Source organism: Symsagittifera roscoffensis, chromosome 1 (genome assembly GCF_963678635.1).
Source record: "Symsagittifera roscoffensis chromosome 1, txSymRosc1.1, whole genome shotgun sequence".
NCBI classification, from domain to species: Eukaryota; Metazoa; Xenacoelomorpha; order Acoela; family Convolutidae; genus Symsagittifera; species Symsagittifera roscoffensis.
In genome coordinates, this window is record NC_087062.1 from 37,966,327 (window position 1) to 37,979,586 (window position 13,260).

Genomic DNA, 13,260 nt, shown 5'->3' on the forward strand with positions numbered 1-13,260 from the left:
TTCTAGTGAACACCTAAAAAAAAGATATAATTTTAGACGCTATACTACAGTTATACATATATGTAAAAGGAACCCTCAAGCAAAATGTAGATTCCACTTACAGTTTGCGGATTGCACTTACAATTTGCGGAAGATGCGGAATTCTCAACAGCTCAGTTTAACTATACACATGTCTTATCATTTGTTTGTGAATTCCACAAACTGTTCTGGATTCCACAAAAACAGCTCGGGTTTCGCAAATTCGCCTTTTTTGGAGCGGTTTTAAGCAGTAGAGTGCTTTAGGTATTTGTTTGTGGAATCCAAAACAGCAAAGAAGATTAAAAAGTGGCACAGTTGCGGTCTCCGCAATAAATCTGATTTTGGCCTGTTGCGAAATCCGCTTACAAGGCACATAATGCACAGTTTGGCCTAGTAATGGCGCACAATAACGTTTCACAAGCGGCAAACCACCAAAGTTTATTAAGACGACTTATAATTAATTCCTTTCAAATGCACATGAAAATAAAATTAACAGAACCAAAAGTATCTAAGCAACCGAACTTATACAATTCATTATATTTCTAAGTTTAAAATAGTGACTAAATAAAAATCAAACTCAAGAGTAATGAGTGCACAAAAATTAAAATTTTACCAAATTGATTGATAGCAGACCCGAAACTGAGAACTTTTACAGACTGTCAAAATGTATATTGGTTAATGGGTTTAACACCCCTACCATGTACTGGCTACTAGCCAAAAAGTTGAGCTGGTATTCTTATCATTCCATAGACGAGGAGAGTGCAACCGCCTTTCAAATAATTTGGGTAATTGGTTGAAATTAATTCGAAACTTGAACTTCTTTAAAAGACAAACTAAACGCAATTAAAACATTCTCGAACCAGCAACCAGTGCCAAGTTTGTCGCTTTGTTTTTGCAGTTCGTTGCTCTATTCCTACAATCAAGGTTGTTTAATCCTCATTAGGAACCAGTGTAAACAATTGGTTGATTATGTGAATCATTCTCATTCCTTGATACTTTATCAGCATTTGACTCAGAAAACCAAATTCGTTTTTATCTGAACGCGAAAAAAGCATTTTTGTCTTGATGGGTATAGATACCATGAAAAAAAACGTAAGAAGTGCCTCATTAAATGGCAATGTACAATCGTAAATTGCAGAGCAGTGCGTAATTCAGACGAACAGCAACAATTCACCTCAAAAACCGATCACGCTCATTTACCGATACCGTCAAGAGTTAAAGCCAAGAAGTTTGCTTACGAAGTTCGAGCAAAAGCCACAAACCCTGTTAACACTCCCCGACAAATTGTCTTTAATGCACAAATAGACTTGCCTCTTTATGCAGTGCCGACAATACCGAGTTTCCAACATCTCTTCAAAAAAACAAATCGAATAAGACAGCAAGCTTCAGAAACAATGTCAAAGCCAAAAATACTTGAGATCATCGAAGTTCCTGAACATCAGCGGTGAAACGTATCAGACAACCGAGTTTTAGTATTTGTAATGTTACCTGCGGTCGATTTGCTTTCTCAGTCCGAAATCTGCAATTGCGACCTACTGTTTTTAGAAGTAACCGATGTTTTCGTCCAAGTTTATACCATACATGGTCTGTTCGAAAAAACACTTATACCCTTGGCGTACGCTCTGCTGCATAACAATACTCAAAACACATATGAAGAATTTTTTGGTTGCTTAGAGCAATTGGAAAAAAAGTAGTCCTTGATTTTGAAGCCGCTTTTCGCACGCAACGAACGCTATTTAAAAAGCAGTTTGATACAAAATTCAGTTGTGTTGCTTGCACATGGTCCAGGCACTAAGGTGCAATGTACAAAACTTGGATTTATGCGCAAAGAAATGGACGATGATGTGTTTCGCCTTAATGTGCAACGTTCGCGTTTGAGGAGCTTCGAGAAGAATTTCAGAGTCTAGCAGACCTTTTTGAAGACACCTATATTGGTGCCTGCCGAGGAAGCAGACACGTCAAACCAAAGTTTGGCATTGCCGATTGAACCGTTTTTAATCGGGTGCTCAGCAGATACCCTCGTAGAAATTATGCATTGGGGTCATGGAATGGCAGCTTTGATAAATTCGTGTCGGCAGAGCACCCAGCTCTCCCCAAGCTCATCACACGTTTCAAAAATGAGCGAAAAAAATGCCGAAACTAATATGGAGAGACTGATGGCCGTTGAATTCATCAGAAAGTCGAAGCACATATTTTCAATCGCTAATGAGAAACTATTGCAGAACGCAAGTAATTGCAATCGAGACCATATGCAGAAGTACTTAAAATTTTGTACCTTTAATATACATATATCCTAAAACTTCATGCAAAGCAAATTTGTTTTGATATTTGAAATTTGTTATTTGATGTTTTATATTTTATTGTTAAAGTGTTGATAGCCTTCTGGCTCTAATCAATTTAAAAAAATAATTTTCCATTGATCTAGTCTTTTTAATCTAATTGGGCTGAATAGTCTGTGTTTGAAAACTGGCTGAATTGCCTGTGGATGAATTGTCTCTGCTCCATTATAGGGATCGGCCCCCCGAGAGAACAAAGGGTTTTGCAAAACTAGTCTGATTAAAAAAACGACCGCGAGCATATATTTTTGTGAATGAAAACGTGAAAGGTGGAACTAAATTTGAGTTTGGTTGAACTTAATTTAACTAAATTTTCACCTCAGCGTCTTCCCGATTGTAAAAATGGACGAATGCAAAGTCACGAATCTTCTTCACCCTCTCCAGTGCTTTGTGGTCGAACATCTTCGTGATGATTTCCTCTAGTCGCTCCTCTTTCGTCGTCAATAGCAGTCCCCGAAGATAGAGGATCCGAACCTGTGTAAACAAGAAATCCTTGCCATGAAGAGCAGTCATTTAACTTGATCAAATCTAAAATCACTAAATTTTAAAAGAAACTTAAATCTAACTTGAAAGAAAAAAAAAATCTCTTGGCTATCGGTTTATCGTAAGCCAAAAGCTGAAAAAGCAGTGGGTTTTCTCGAGGGTGAAGGGGGATTTGAAAAAAAAATTGAAAGTTATGAAATTTTGATTTAGGTCGATCTATTGATTTTCCGGCCAAAACAACATGAAGGACCTATTTTGACAAAACTTACTGTGCATCAGGCAAAACTAAAAAAAAAAAGCTCAGAAACGACGTTTTAGTCACTTTTCAGAAAGTTTCGACCAAAAACAGTGCGCGTTTCAAGTGTGAGCTCCCATCCCTCTCTAAATTAGTATATATTGGCGCCAAAGCCGTCCTTAAAAAAGTTTGGTAGGTTAGCCACAAACAATTATTTTTAAGTACTACCAAATTTTTTTAAGTCGTCAGGGGTTCGAATCGCTAAGGGGAGGGGCGTCCGCCTTCAAACCTCTCCTCTATATCCACTACTGAGTCGTACCTTTTTCATAGTTCATTACGCGTAAAAACTCTATTTTCATTCAGACCACCCCAAATACAATATCATTTTTTTTGTTTATACTGGGACGATGAATACAATTCCACTCCATATTGTCGTATTTCGCATTCAGCTGTATTATGACGCGTTAATCATGAGGTACTCGAATTTTCAACAGTTTCTTAAAAACTTTATTTTTCTTACTTAATTTTTGTTTTTTTTCCGATCTGCCCGTAACGTATAGCACAAAAAATAAGACAGGAGCTATTGAGTCGAGAAATAATTTGATCAATAAAAACCAACAATTCAATACTTTTGACTCAAATAAAGTTCAATTCACAGTCTTAAGTTAGTAATGAAGCAAAAATTATCAAATAAGTTAATTAAGTGGCTTTAATTGAGACGACCGTTGAGTAAAAAAAATCTCATAAAATTTTAGAAAAGCCATAAGCGAATAGAAAATGAGAAAAGTCAAATATTAAAACCACCAGAATAAAATTACCTTTTTGTATTAACCGAGCGGTCACTGGTATAAATCAGCGACAAAAAGGGCAGTCACCCGAAAACAAAAAAAAATGCCATAAGAAAGTAATAAAATAACTGGAAAAAAAACTTTCAGCTTAAGTTATATAACTTTGAAATCTTTGTTAGAATTATTTACCGTAAAAAACAAAATGTTTGATAATTACATATTGAATAGAGGGTTCACCGAAGAGTAGTACCCTCAAAAAGCGGTCAATAGAAACGAGTTCAAAAAAGGGCGATTCTTAAATGCAGAACAAATCAACTATTGATTGATCATCGAAAACACATAGCTGCAGAAATTTTTTGACGAAGTTTTGGTAGTCTGTAATCTCCAAGTTGTCAAGGTTTACAAATAAGTTTTTCTGCAAAAAAATTGTATGAAACTAATCGGAAACGTTTCTGGGACTTCTTCATATAAGAAGTCCGACAAAAAATAGATAGCAAAATGCCTTTGACAAACTACCTGTTTGATATGCATTTGTTCCAAATTCGATATCAAAGTTTCTCATGCTGTTTTTGTCTCGAGTTTAATTGAACAGGGTTTTAAATATTTCACAGCGAAACCTTGAAAAAATTGAAAATATGCCGTTTTCAATCTTGATTTCATGTACGGATTCAATTTTTTGGTTGAAAAAAGTAGCCCTATTTATTCTTTTCTGCAAATTTTGTCCAAATGACTTTTGTATATGCAATCATGCACATTTATACCAAATTGTATTACACTTTTAGCAAAAGAATTAAAAAGCGTACCATTTGTTTCTTTGAAAAACAATGTCTAGCCTTGTAAACAACACAGTTTTGCTAGCTTTTCGAGTGTGACAATTCAAAGAAAAATTTTTATCAATCAAAATACCTAAGCATTTACAGCAATCAATCGATTTTGTTTTCGTTCCGCAAGTTTCCAACTTGCTAGATTTTCCTCCAAAATTCATGTCTTGACATTTTGGTTCATTGATAGTTAAGCAGTTCCTTTCGAATCAGTTTTCGCAGAGTTTTATATTTTCAACAAATGGTCAATGTGCAGTTTGTCATCAAGAAAAACTGTAGTATCGTTTGCAAACTAAACAGTCTCACTTTCCTCGCAAGACAATTTCAAGTCATTGATATGCATTAGAAAAAATAGCGCTCCAAACATTGAGTTTCGTGGTATTCCGCACGAAATTCGGTTGGTACTCTGATTTTTGTCATCTATTTCAACATATTGATATCTATCAGCAAAAAAAACGGTTCAACAGGTCCAATTTTTTTCCGCCAAAATCAATGCAAACCAGCTATGAAATTGAAATATCAAGATTTACAGAGTCAACCGCGTTTTTCAAGTCAATATACATTATGAAACCAAAGTTCCGTTTGTCACTTGCCTTCAGATTAAGCAATGTTCAGAATTTTGGTTAAAATGACCTCTAGAATGTTTCATTTTACGGTTTTCAAGATTTTAGACACAACTTCGTCCAGAAGCACTTTCAGAAAAATGTAATAAAAACTACTTGAAGTTGTATCTGAACACAAACTAGAAATTAGCTGCCAATAAAATGTATATGCCACACACATTTATGCCGAGCAATTTGTTCAAGCAAAAAAAAACAAAAAGAAAACCAGGGAAAGTATACAACGTCTGGGCAAAAAATTTTACACAATAAAAACGTTCGCAGCTACGATGAAAATTGTTGACAGCACAAAAAAGTTCCCGATGGGGCCAGAGCCGACAAAACATGAGCAGAAAAACAAAAGTCCAATTTAATTTTCTCCCGGAAAAAAACTGGCTCTTTTCCAGTCCCCCCCCCCCCTTTTCAAACCACCGAGTTTTATGTTTGATTTACGTGTTATTACGACTAAATGTAGCAATTTTCTGTAGCAATTTTTTTAAATTACTTGACGGCGTAAAGTTTAAATCACAAAATTGTCATGTTGCAATATTTTTTGAAGATATTGTTTCCATGATTAGTATAATTTGTCTCGCTTAGGATTGTTGACTGGATTTCGGTTAAAATAACCCAAAAAGCAAAACTCAATCAAGTCACAAGATGTGGTACTAAATGAGAACTTTTTCTGAAGTCAACAAACTATTCTGAGTGAAGTCATTTTATTTCTGAGTGAAGTCATTTTATTTCACAAAGAAAGGGACTGTTGCAGCGCAAATGTAAATGTGCGAGAGTATAAATGCATATAAAAGTAAATACATACAGGGACAGTAGCCAAGCGTATACATGGTGCGTCCCGGCGGGTTCGGCGCCGGTTCGAATCCCGACTAGGTCATTTCCTTTCTAGAACTCGAATGTGCACCGAACTTGATGGGATGCTCCGTAACCAGGTTCGGTCCCCCCAAAACCCATTTTAACCGTTTTTTCGCTCTCATTTGGTTCAGCCTTGGTTATGGCTGACCTTTAAAAAGAGCAATTTGTCTCAAGGACAAATACTGGCCATTTTTGCAGCTTGCTTTGAGTTATGCAGTTTATTGTGGCCGATGTTACCGATGATAAAGTTTGTTAAAATTATCGTTATATTTTCAAATTTCCGTTATATTTCCGGAGTTATTTTGCCGAGAAAATACTCATTAATTAAATTGTTTAAAAACCGTTTTTTATATAATCTTGGAGATTGACGCGCACATTTTGGCGCCCCACAAGGGACCGTTAGTGCCCTGATTGTTGATAAGTTGCCGACACGAGCTTCAACGAGGGACACAAGGGACACGAAGTCCGAAGTTATTCACGAAGTTATTCACGAATCTCTACAAGGGACCTTCGTCGTGACGTAGACAGGGTGCGTAGTTGGGAAGCCCCGGTCTTGCAGCTTTTGGAAGCCGCGGTCCCAGTAGTGCAAGAGTGAGAGAACGTAACCAATGTGGTGACATTTGCACTCTCGAGTCATTGACAACTCGGAACCTCAAACACATTTTCTCAATGAACGCCTCGTTTAACTTCTCTTTTGGCAGCAACTTAATAATATGTCCAATCACTGCGTTGAACTTTGACCTCTGACCTTCACCCTCCTTATCTGCGTCATCTTGGGCTAAACAACTATCCATATCATCAGACAAGGGGTCAACTGCAGACGTTTTGTGTGAGTTTGAAAAGTGATTGCTGGACAATTTCTCTGCGGCTGACCAAAAAACAAAGAAAATTTGACAACCCGAAACCGGTGACCGCCCAATCTCCAAACTGTAAGAAGTTTCCAAAACTTTTAAAACTCAAATTGTGCAATAAAATTACATACGGTGTCTTATTGTATATCCCAACTCAAAGCAAGCTACAAGTGGTATTTTTTCCCGATACCACAAATTTTTGGGTAATTGTGAACGGATTGAAAATCCAAAACATCGGATCATAGACAAGGGGTACTAGACTAGTTTTTTGGATTGGTTTGCGAGTCGAACCTGCTGACCAAAATTTTCCGAAAAATTTTGGGAAAAAACTAAGAAATTTCCAAAAAAATCGTCAAAACGTCCCCATAATTCTGCGAAACTGTGCTGTAACATGACACCAACCTTATGGTAAGTGGTCTGGTAGCGAAATATCAGGCAAATTAAGTTGAGTTTTTTCATCCTCAGGTTTTTTCCGCGTGTGTTGTTGGAACTTAACCGATTTGCCTGATTCTCCAACCCCATTGGTAAACTTAAGGTTTACAACGACTTGATACCTGTTTGCATCCGTTCGCTTTTCAAAACATTCGTTTCGCAACGACTGACTAAGTGGTCCGGGACGGTAAAATTAAGCAAGTTAAGTTGTTGTCTTTCATCCTCAGGTTTGCTCCGCGTGTGTTGTTGGTTTTCAACCGACTTGCTTAATTCCCAAACCTCTTGGTAATTCGTCGAGCTACTAGCCGATTAGTAGTGACGCACCGTCGTACGACCGTTCAACAAATTTCGTACGCCGTAACATCATCCTAAGTGGTCAGGGAGGTGATATTAAGTAAGTTAAGTTGGTTTTATTCATCCTCAGGTTTACTCCGTGTGTGTTGTTTGATATCAACCGACTTACTTAATCCCCAGCCCCATTGGTAACTTTACTCACCAAAAACCGTTCCGAATCGCCCCGCAAACGCCCGATAACCGTTAAGTATAGTTTGAGTTAAGTATAGACCCTAGAGCCATGGATGAGAACTTTCAGAAGAGGGTTCAAAGGTTATTTGCGAAGCGAACCAAGCTTGAAAATGAACTGTACAAGTGCCATGAAATTATAATTGAGAACATTGAAAGTCAGAGTCGCTCATCAAAGATTGACACTCAGATTCAGAATTGCAAGAGCCTGATAGAGACTGCAGTTGAAATAAATGAGGAATTGATTAAGTTAGCTTCTAAAAGTGTTGATCCTGATAAATTGATACCAGCGCAGGATATGTGGCTTCATACGGTTACATCAAGAAACGATACAGTTTTACAGAAGGCTGCATCATATAAAACTGGCTTAAACGTTGAACCTGAGGAAACAGAGCTTGACAATGTTTCAGAATCGTTAAGTACGATCGTAACAACACAACCACAAGATTCACATGAAGCAGATGCGCGCTCTAAGGTGTCGCGGTACAGTAGTCGACATCATAAATCAGGTTCGCATAAATCCAGTCGCTATACCGTCGCGCAGTCAAAAACATCAACTGAGAAGAGGCGAGATTTGGTGGTTTTGAAGAAGCAGCAGGAGGAACTTGAGAGACAAGCAAAGGTGTCATTGAAGTTGAAAGCGCAGCAAAATAAAATAAAAGAACAGCAAGGTAATTTAGAGTTGGAAGAACTAGCTGAGGTACACCGCAAGAAACTGGCTGAAATTGAGTTAAAGGAATTCGAGTTGGAAGAAGAGCTTTCTGCAGCAAGTGAGAAGATAGGAAATGCTAGCGTAACACATGTTGACCCACAACGTACTGAACAATGGGTAGAAAACGTTGTCACTGAGCAAGAGCAGGCCGAAGTTGTTGCAAGCTCAGAGCAAAGTCATCCAGTAGTCGAGAGTTCCACTTTGATTGCTACTGATGTTTTGCAAGGGGTTGGTGCCGTCGTCAGCGGGGGTGCCGTCGTCAACGCTGGTCAAACCACATACAGTGAACCGGGAGGCCACAATAGGAATCGAATTCAGGCTCAGAGATCAAGTTTGGTCCAATCGCGTCTGTCATTGCACTCAATCGAGAACCCATCTAGTTTACCACAGTTCATTGCCTCCAGCTCAAACTTTGTTACTCCACACTTAGCTTCAACACCTCATGCTGAAGTTTCGCAAAATCACAATCTGATACCACAAGCAAGTGGTAGCATTCCCGCTTCAATGCCCTTTGGTAATCCCACCATTAATGTGGCACCGCCTTCTGTGTCGACCGTTACTAATCCAGTTTCGCTTCCGGCGGGTCAACCTTTTGTTCCTCCATTAACCGTTCCGATTCCCATTTCGCTTCCGATTATTCAACCATTTGTCCCGTCAACCGTTCCTATTCCCTCTTTGCTTCCGGTCAGTCAGCCACATTCCGGCCCCGTTTCAACTGGATATCAGGCGCCTGCAGCGCCATCCCATCAACCTATAAATGTTCCAAACAACCCAACAAGTTTCTCAAGTGAACACTATAACCCGTATAGCAGTTTGTGGAGACCTGCCGCGACTGCGCAAACGATGCCAGTTCCTCAATACTGCGCACCGCCCTCAAACGTTTTCTCAGTGACAACTCCTGTTGTTCCACCAAACACCGTAGTTCCTTATGCAAGTTTTGGGACTGTGTTTTACACCCAGCCGCAAACTCATCCAGTTGTTGAAACAGCGCATCAAGGTTATCCACCTACATATCCTGCGCCCACTACGGGCCCGTCTTACGTGCCTAATAGCGACGAACAACCCATCTCGGCGAGAGAGTTAGCAGACATCATTCTGCATAGCCGCAAAGACCGTCTACCGGAGTTGAAATTGGAAGTGTTTGATGGAGAACCACTTAACTGGTATGAATGGTTCGGGCAGTTCCAAGCAACAGTTGATTCGGCTATGCTAACTGATGATGAAAAACTCAAATATCTGAAAACACACGTTAAAGACAAAGCCAAGAGTGCAATTGCGGAATACGGCTACAGTGGAGTGTTGTATAAGGATGCTCTAGCAACTCTCCAGAGAAAGTTTGGGCAACCTCATGTTGTAGTTGGTGCACATTTGGATAAGTTGAAGAATTTTCCCGCATTGAAGATGCACAACTCTGACCATGTTATAAGTTTTTCTGCGGTGATTTCTGGGCTCGTAGCTGTTTTTAGGTCTTTGTCGTTCAATGACGACTTGAAAAGTGTGAACCTATTAAATCAAGCCGTCAGTAAGCTTCCTCCAAATCTAAAAGAAGCATGGTCCATGCATACTGTTAGACAACATTGGCAGCGATTAACATTGCTAGACTTCAACGATTGGCTTAAGAATAAGGCAGAAGGCCATGAGCGATTGAAATCTTTAGTCAAAGTCGAGCAGCCAGTTAAACAAAAAGTAGTTACAAAAGTGCTTGCAGGTAACACTAAGGTAAGTTCTAAGGATGAGAAAAGTAGAGAAAAGACAAGGTTTCCTCCATGCTCGCTATGCAAAGGGCAGCATGCACTCTGGAACTGTTCCGTGTTCAAAGAGAAAAACGCAACACAGAGGGCTAAATATGTAGCAGAACAAAAGCTCTGTTTTTCTTGTTTACAAGGCAACCATACCTTCCGAAAGTGCCAAAAGGCAAGAAAATGCCCAAAACAGGACTGTGAGAGCACTCACAATGTGCTTCTTCATGGAGCCGAGAAAGTTTTCCCGCCCAAAGAGGCCGACCGATCACCATCGACTCAAACTAATACAAACACTACTTCTGCAAACAACGCAGCTTGTGTTAAACCTTGTGAGGGAACTGCAAAAGGTATTCTTCCCGTTGCGTTGGTAGATGTGTCCTCTGGTTCGGAAAATTCGAATGCACTAGCACTTTGTGACACCGGTTCCACTCATTCTTGGGTTTCCGCGGCACTCGTTGAACGTCTGAAATTAGTTGGCACGCCCGTAAATGTTACGACCGATGGTTTTAACTCAGCCAAGGTATCTAAAACTCAACGAGTTCACTTGAAAGTTTCCGCAAAGCCCAATGAAAGTGAATTTTCGTTTTCGTTTGTCGCTTTCGTTAAGCACAACATGTATATAGGACCCGATGTTATAAACGTTTCCGAATTGCAAGTCAAATACCCGCAACTAGCCCCGTTAAAGACGACTGCGTATAATTACAAAGAGATTGAGATAGTTATAGGACAGGACTTCTATCATGCGATAAGACCCCTCGAACATGTCTTCGGAGATGAACTTGACTCACCGTGCGCCGTCCGACTTCCGATAGGTTGGGTCATTAGTGGTCCGTCTCCTGATCGTTCGTCCTTAAATTCTTCTTCCTTTAACTGCGTTACGGACGATACTTCTCTGACCGACCAAATCAAAACTTGGTATGAGTTAGAGTCGTATGGTGCGTTCAAGCAAGTAGATGCCCGTTCCGCCGCAGACAAGCGTGCTTTGTCGATCCTAAAAACTGAAACCGTTCACGATGGTGAGCGTTACACTGTACCGATGCTGTGGAGTGATAATGATGTTAGCTTGCCTAACAATTATTATTCTTCATTAGCCCAATTAAAGTCGTTAGAGAAAAGATTAGATAGAGATCCGTTACTTCGCGAGAAGTATACCGAAACAATCAGAGAAGATATAAGTAAAGGATATGTCATAACCGTGAACCCGCACGATCCCAGCTCACGAGCCGAACGTGAGTGGTATCTTCCACACCATCCGGTTTTGAACCCGAACAAACCCGGCAAGGTGCGCCGTGTGCTCAATGGAGCATCCAAATTTCATGGCACTTCCTTAAATAGATCTCTCTTGGTTGGCCCGGATCTCCTTCAAAATCTTATTTTTGTACTGTTGAGGTTCCGTCAACACAAGTACGCCGTCTCAGCGGACATAGAAGGTATGTTCTTACAAGTTGGAGTACTTGCGCGAGATCAACCGTCTCTCCGTTTTTTGTGGCGGGAGGACCCCACTTCAAGTGTGGTGGTTCACCAATACACCCGTCATATTTTTGGCGCTCGTGATTCGCCAACTTGTGCGAATTTCGCGCTACAAAAAACTGCTTCTGATAATCAAGCTGAATACCCCGAAGCCGCTTCAGCCATTGTCCAGAAGTTTTACATGGACGACTATCTTGACTCGTTCGAAAATACCGCTGACGCTCTTAGCCTAAGTAAAGACTTAGTCGCAATGCTCAAATTAGGTGGGTTTAACCTGACAAAGTTTGTTAGCAATGTACCCGAAGTTACAACCGCTCTTAATCCGGACAACCGTGAGTCCAACCCGTCAGTTAAGGATATTTGTAAGAGTCCAGACCAATCGTCGCATGTTCTTGGTCTCAGGTGGGATCATGTAAAAGATACCCTAGTAGTAAGTAGAGGTGTTGATCGACCACTAGATAAAGCAATTACTCAACGCACCGTGTTGAGTTTTGTTTCCTCAGTTTTTGATCCAATAGGACTGGTAGCTCCATATACTGTGAAAGCGCGCCTTTTACTAAAAGACATATGGAGAATCAGTGGTCAAAAGTGGGATGATGATCTCCCAGAGGAAATTAAACAACAATTTCTAGATTGGCACTCAGGACTTCCACTATTAGGTACTCTGACGATACCTCGTAGCTACTTTACCGAACCGTTCGACCGCTGTGAACTTCACACGTTCGGTGATAGTTCGCAGGACGTTTTTTGCGCCGTATCGTTTCTCCGAGCCCGACTTGCTAAATCGCAAAAGACCGAGTTAGCTTTTGTATTTGGGAAAGCCCGTGTAGCGCCTATGAAGATGCTCTCCATTCCCAAGTTAGAGCTTCAGGCTGCTCTGCTTGCGACTCGGCTCAAAGAAGAGATTTTGAAAGCGCTTACTTTCAAAGTAAGCAATGTATTCATGTGGACTGATTCTACCACCGTTCTCCAGTGGCTTAACTCGTGCAACAAACTTCCTGTGTTTGTTGGAAACCGCACTGGTGAAATCTTGGAGTCCACCACCATTGATCAATGGAATCATGTACTCAGTGGTGATAACCCAGCTGATACCGGCACACGAGGGATTTCTTCGGAAGCCCTCAAGGATAGCAGCTGGGTTAGAGGCCCTAGTATATTGAGGACATGTGATTGGCCATTCAAGCCGAACACTGATGTCATCAAAAAGATCCAATTAAAAGGCCCACTCTGTGACATTGATACATGCCTTGAGACTGCATCTACGTTTGTTGTTGATGCTTCATCTGAGAAAGCGCCGTCGATCCGTCTGTTTAAAAATTGGGATAAATTCAGCTCAATTGTAAAGTACAAACGTGTTTTAGCGTTTATGCTTCGTGTGCTACCA

The 13,260-nt window shown here is 40.2% G+C and overlaps 1 protein-coding gene across 4 annotated transcripts in view; it reads right to left on the bottom strand.

Annotated features, from left to right (window-relative positions):
- LOC134844039 (APOBEC1 complementation factor-like) overlaps nt 1–13,260 on the bottom strand; it is a 36,742-nt gene that overhangs the window by 18,234 nt on the left and 5,248 nt on the right. For all 4 annotated transcript variants that reach the window (XM_063860521.1, XM_063860513.1, XM_063860504.1 and 1 more), the window contains exon 5: nt 2,673–2,828. In XM_063860521.1, coding sequence (XP_063716591.1) covers nt 2,673–2,828 — 156 coding nt within the window. The remainder of the gene's footprint in view (nt 1–2,672; nt 2,829–13,260) is intronic.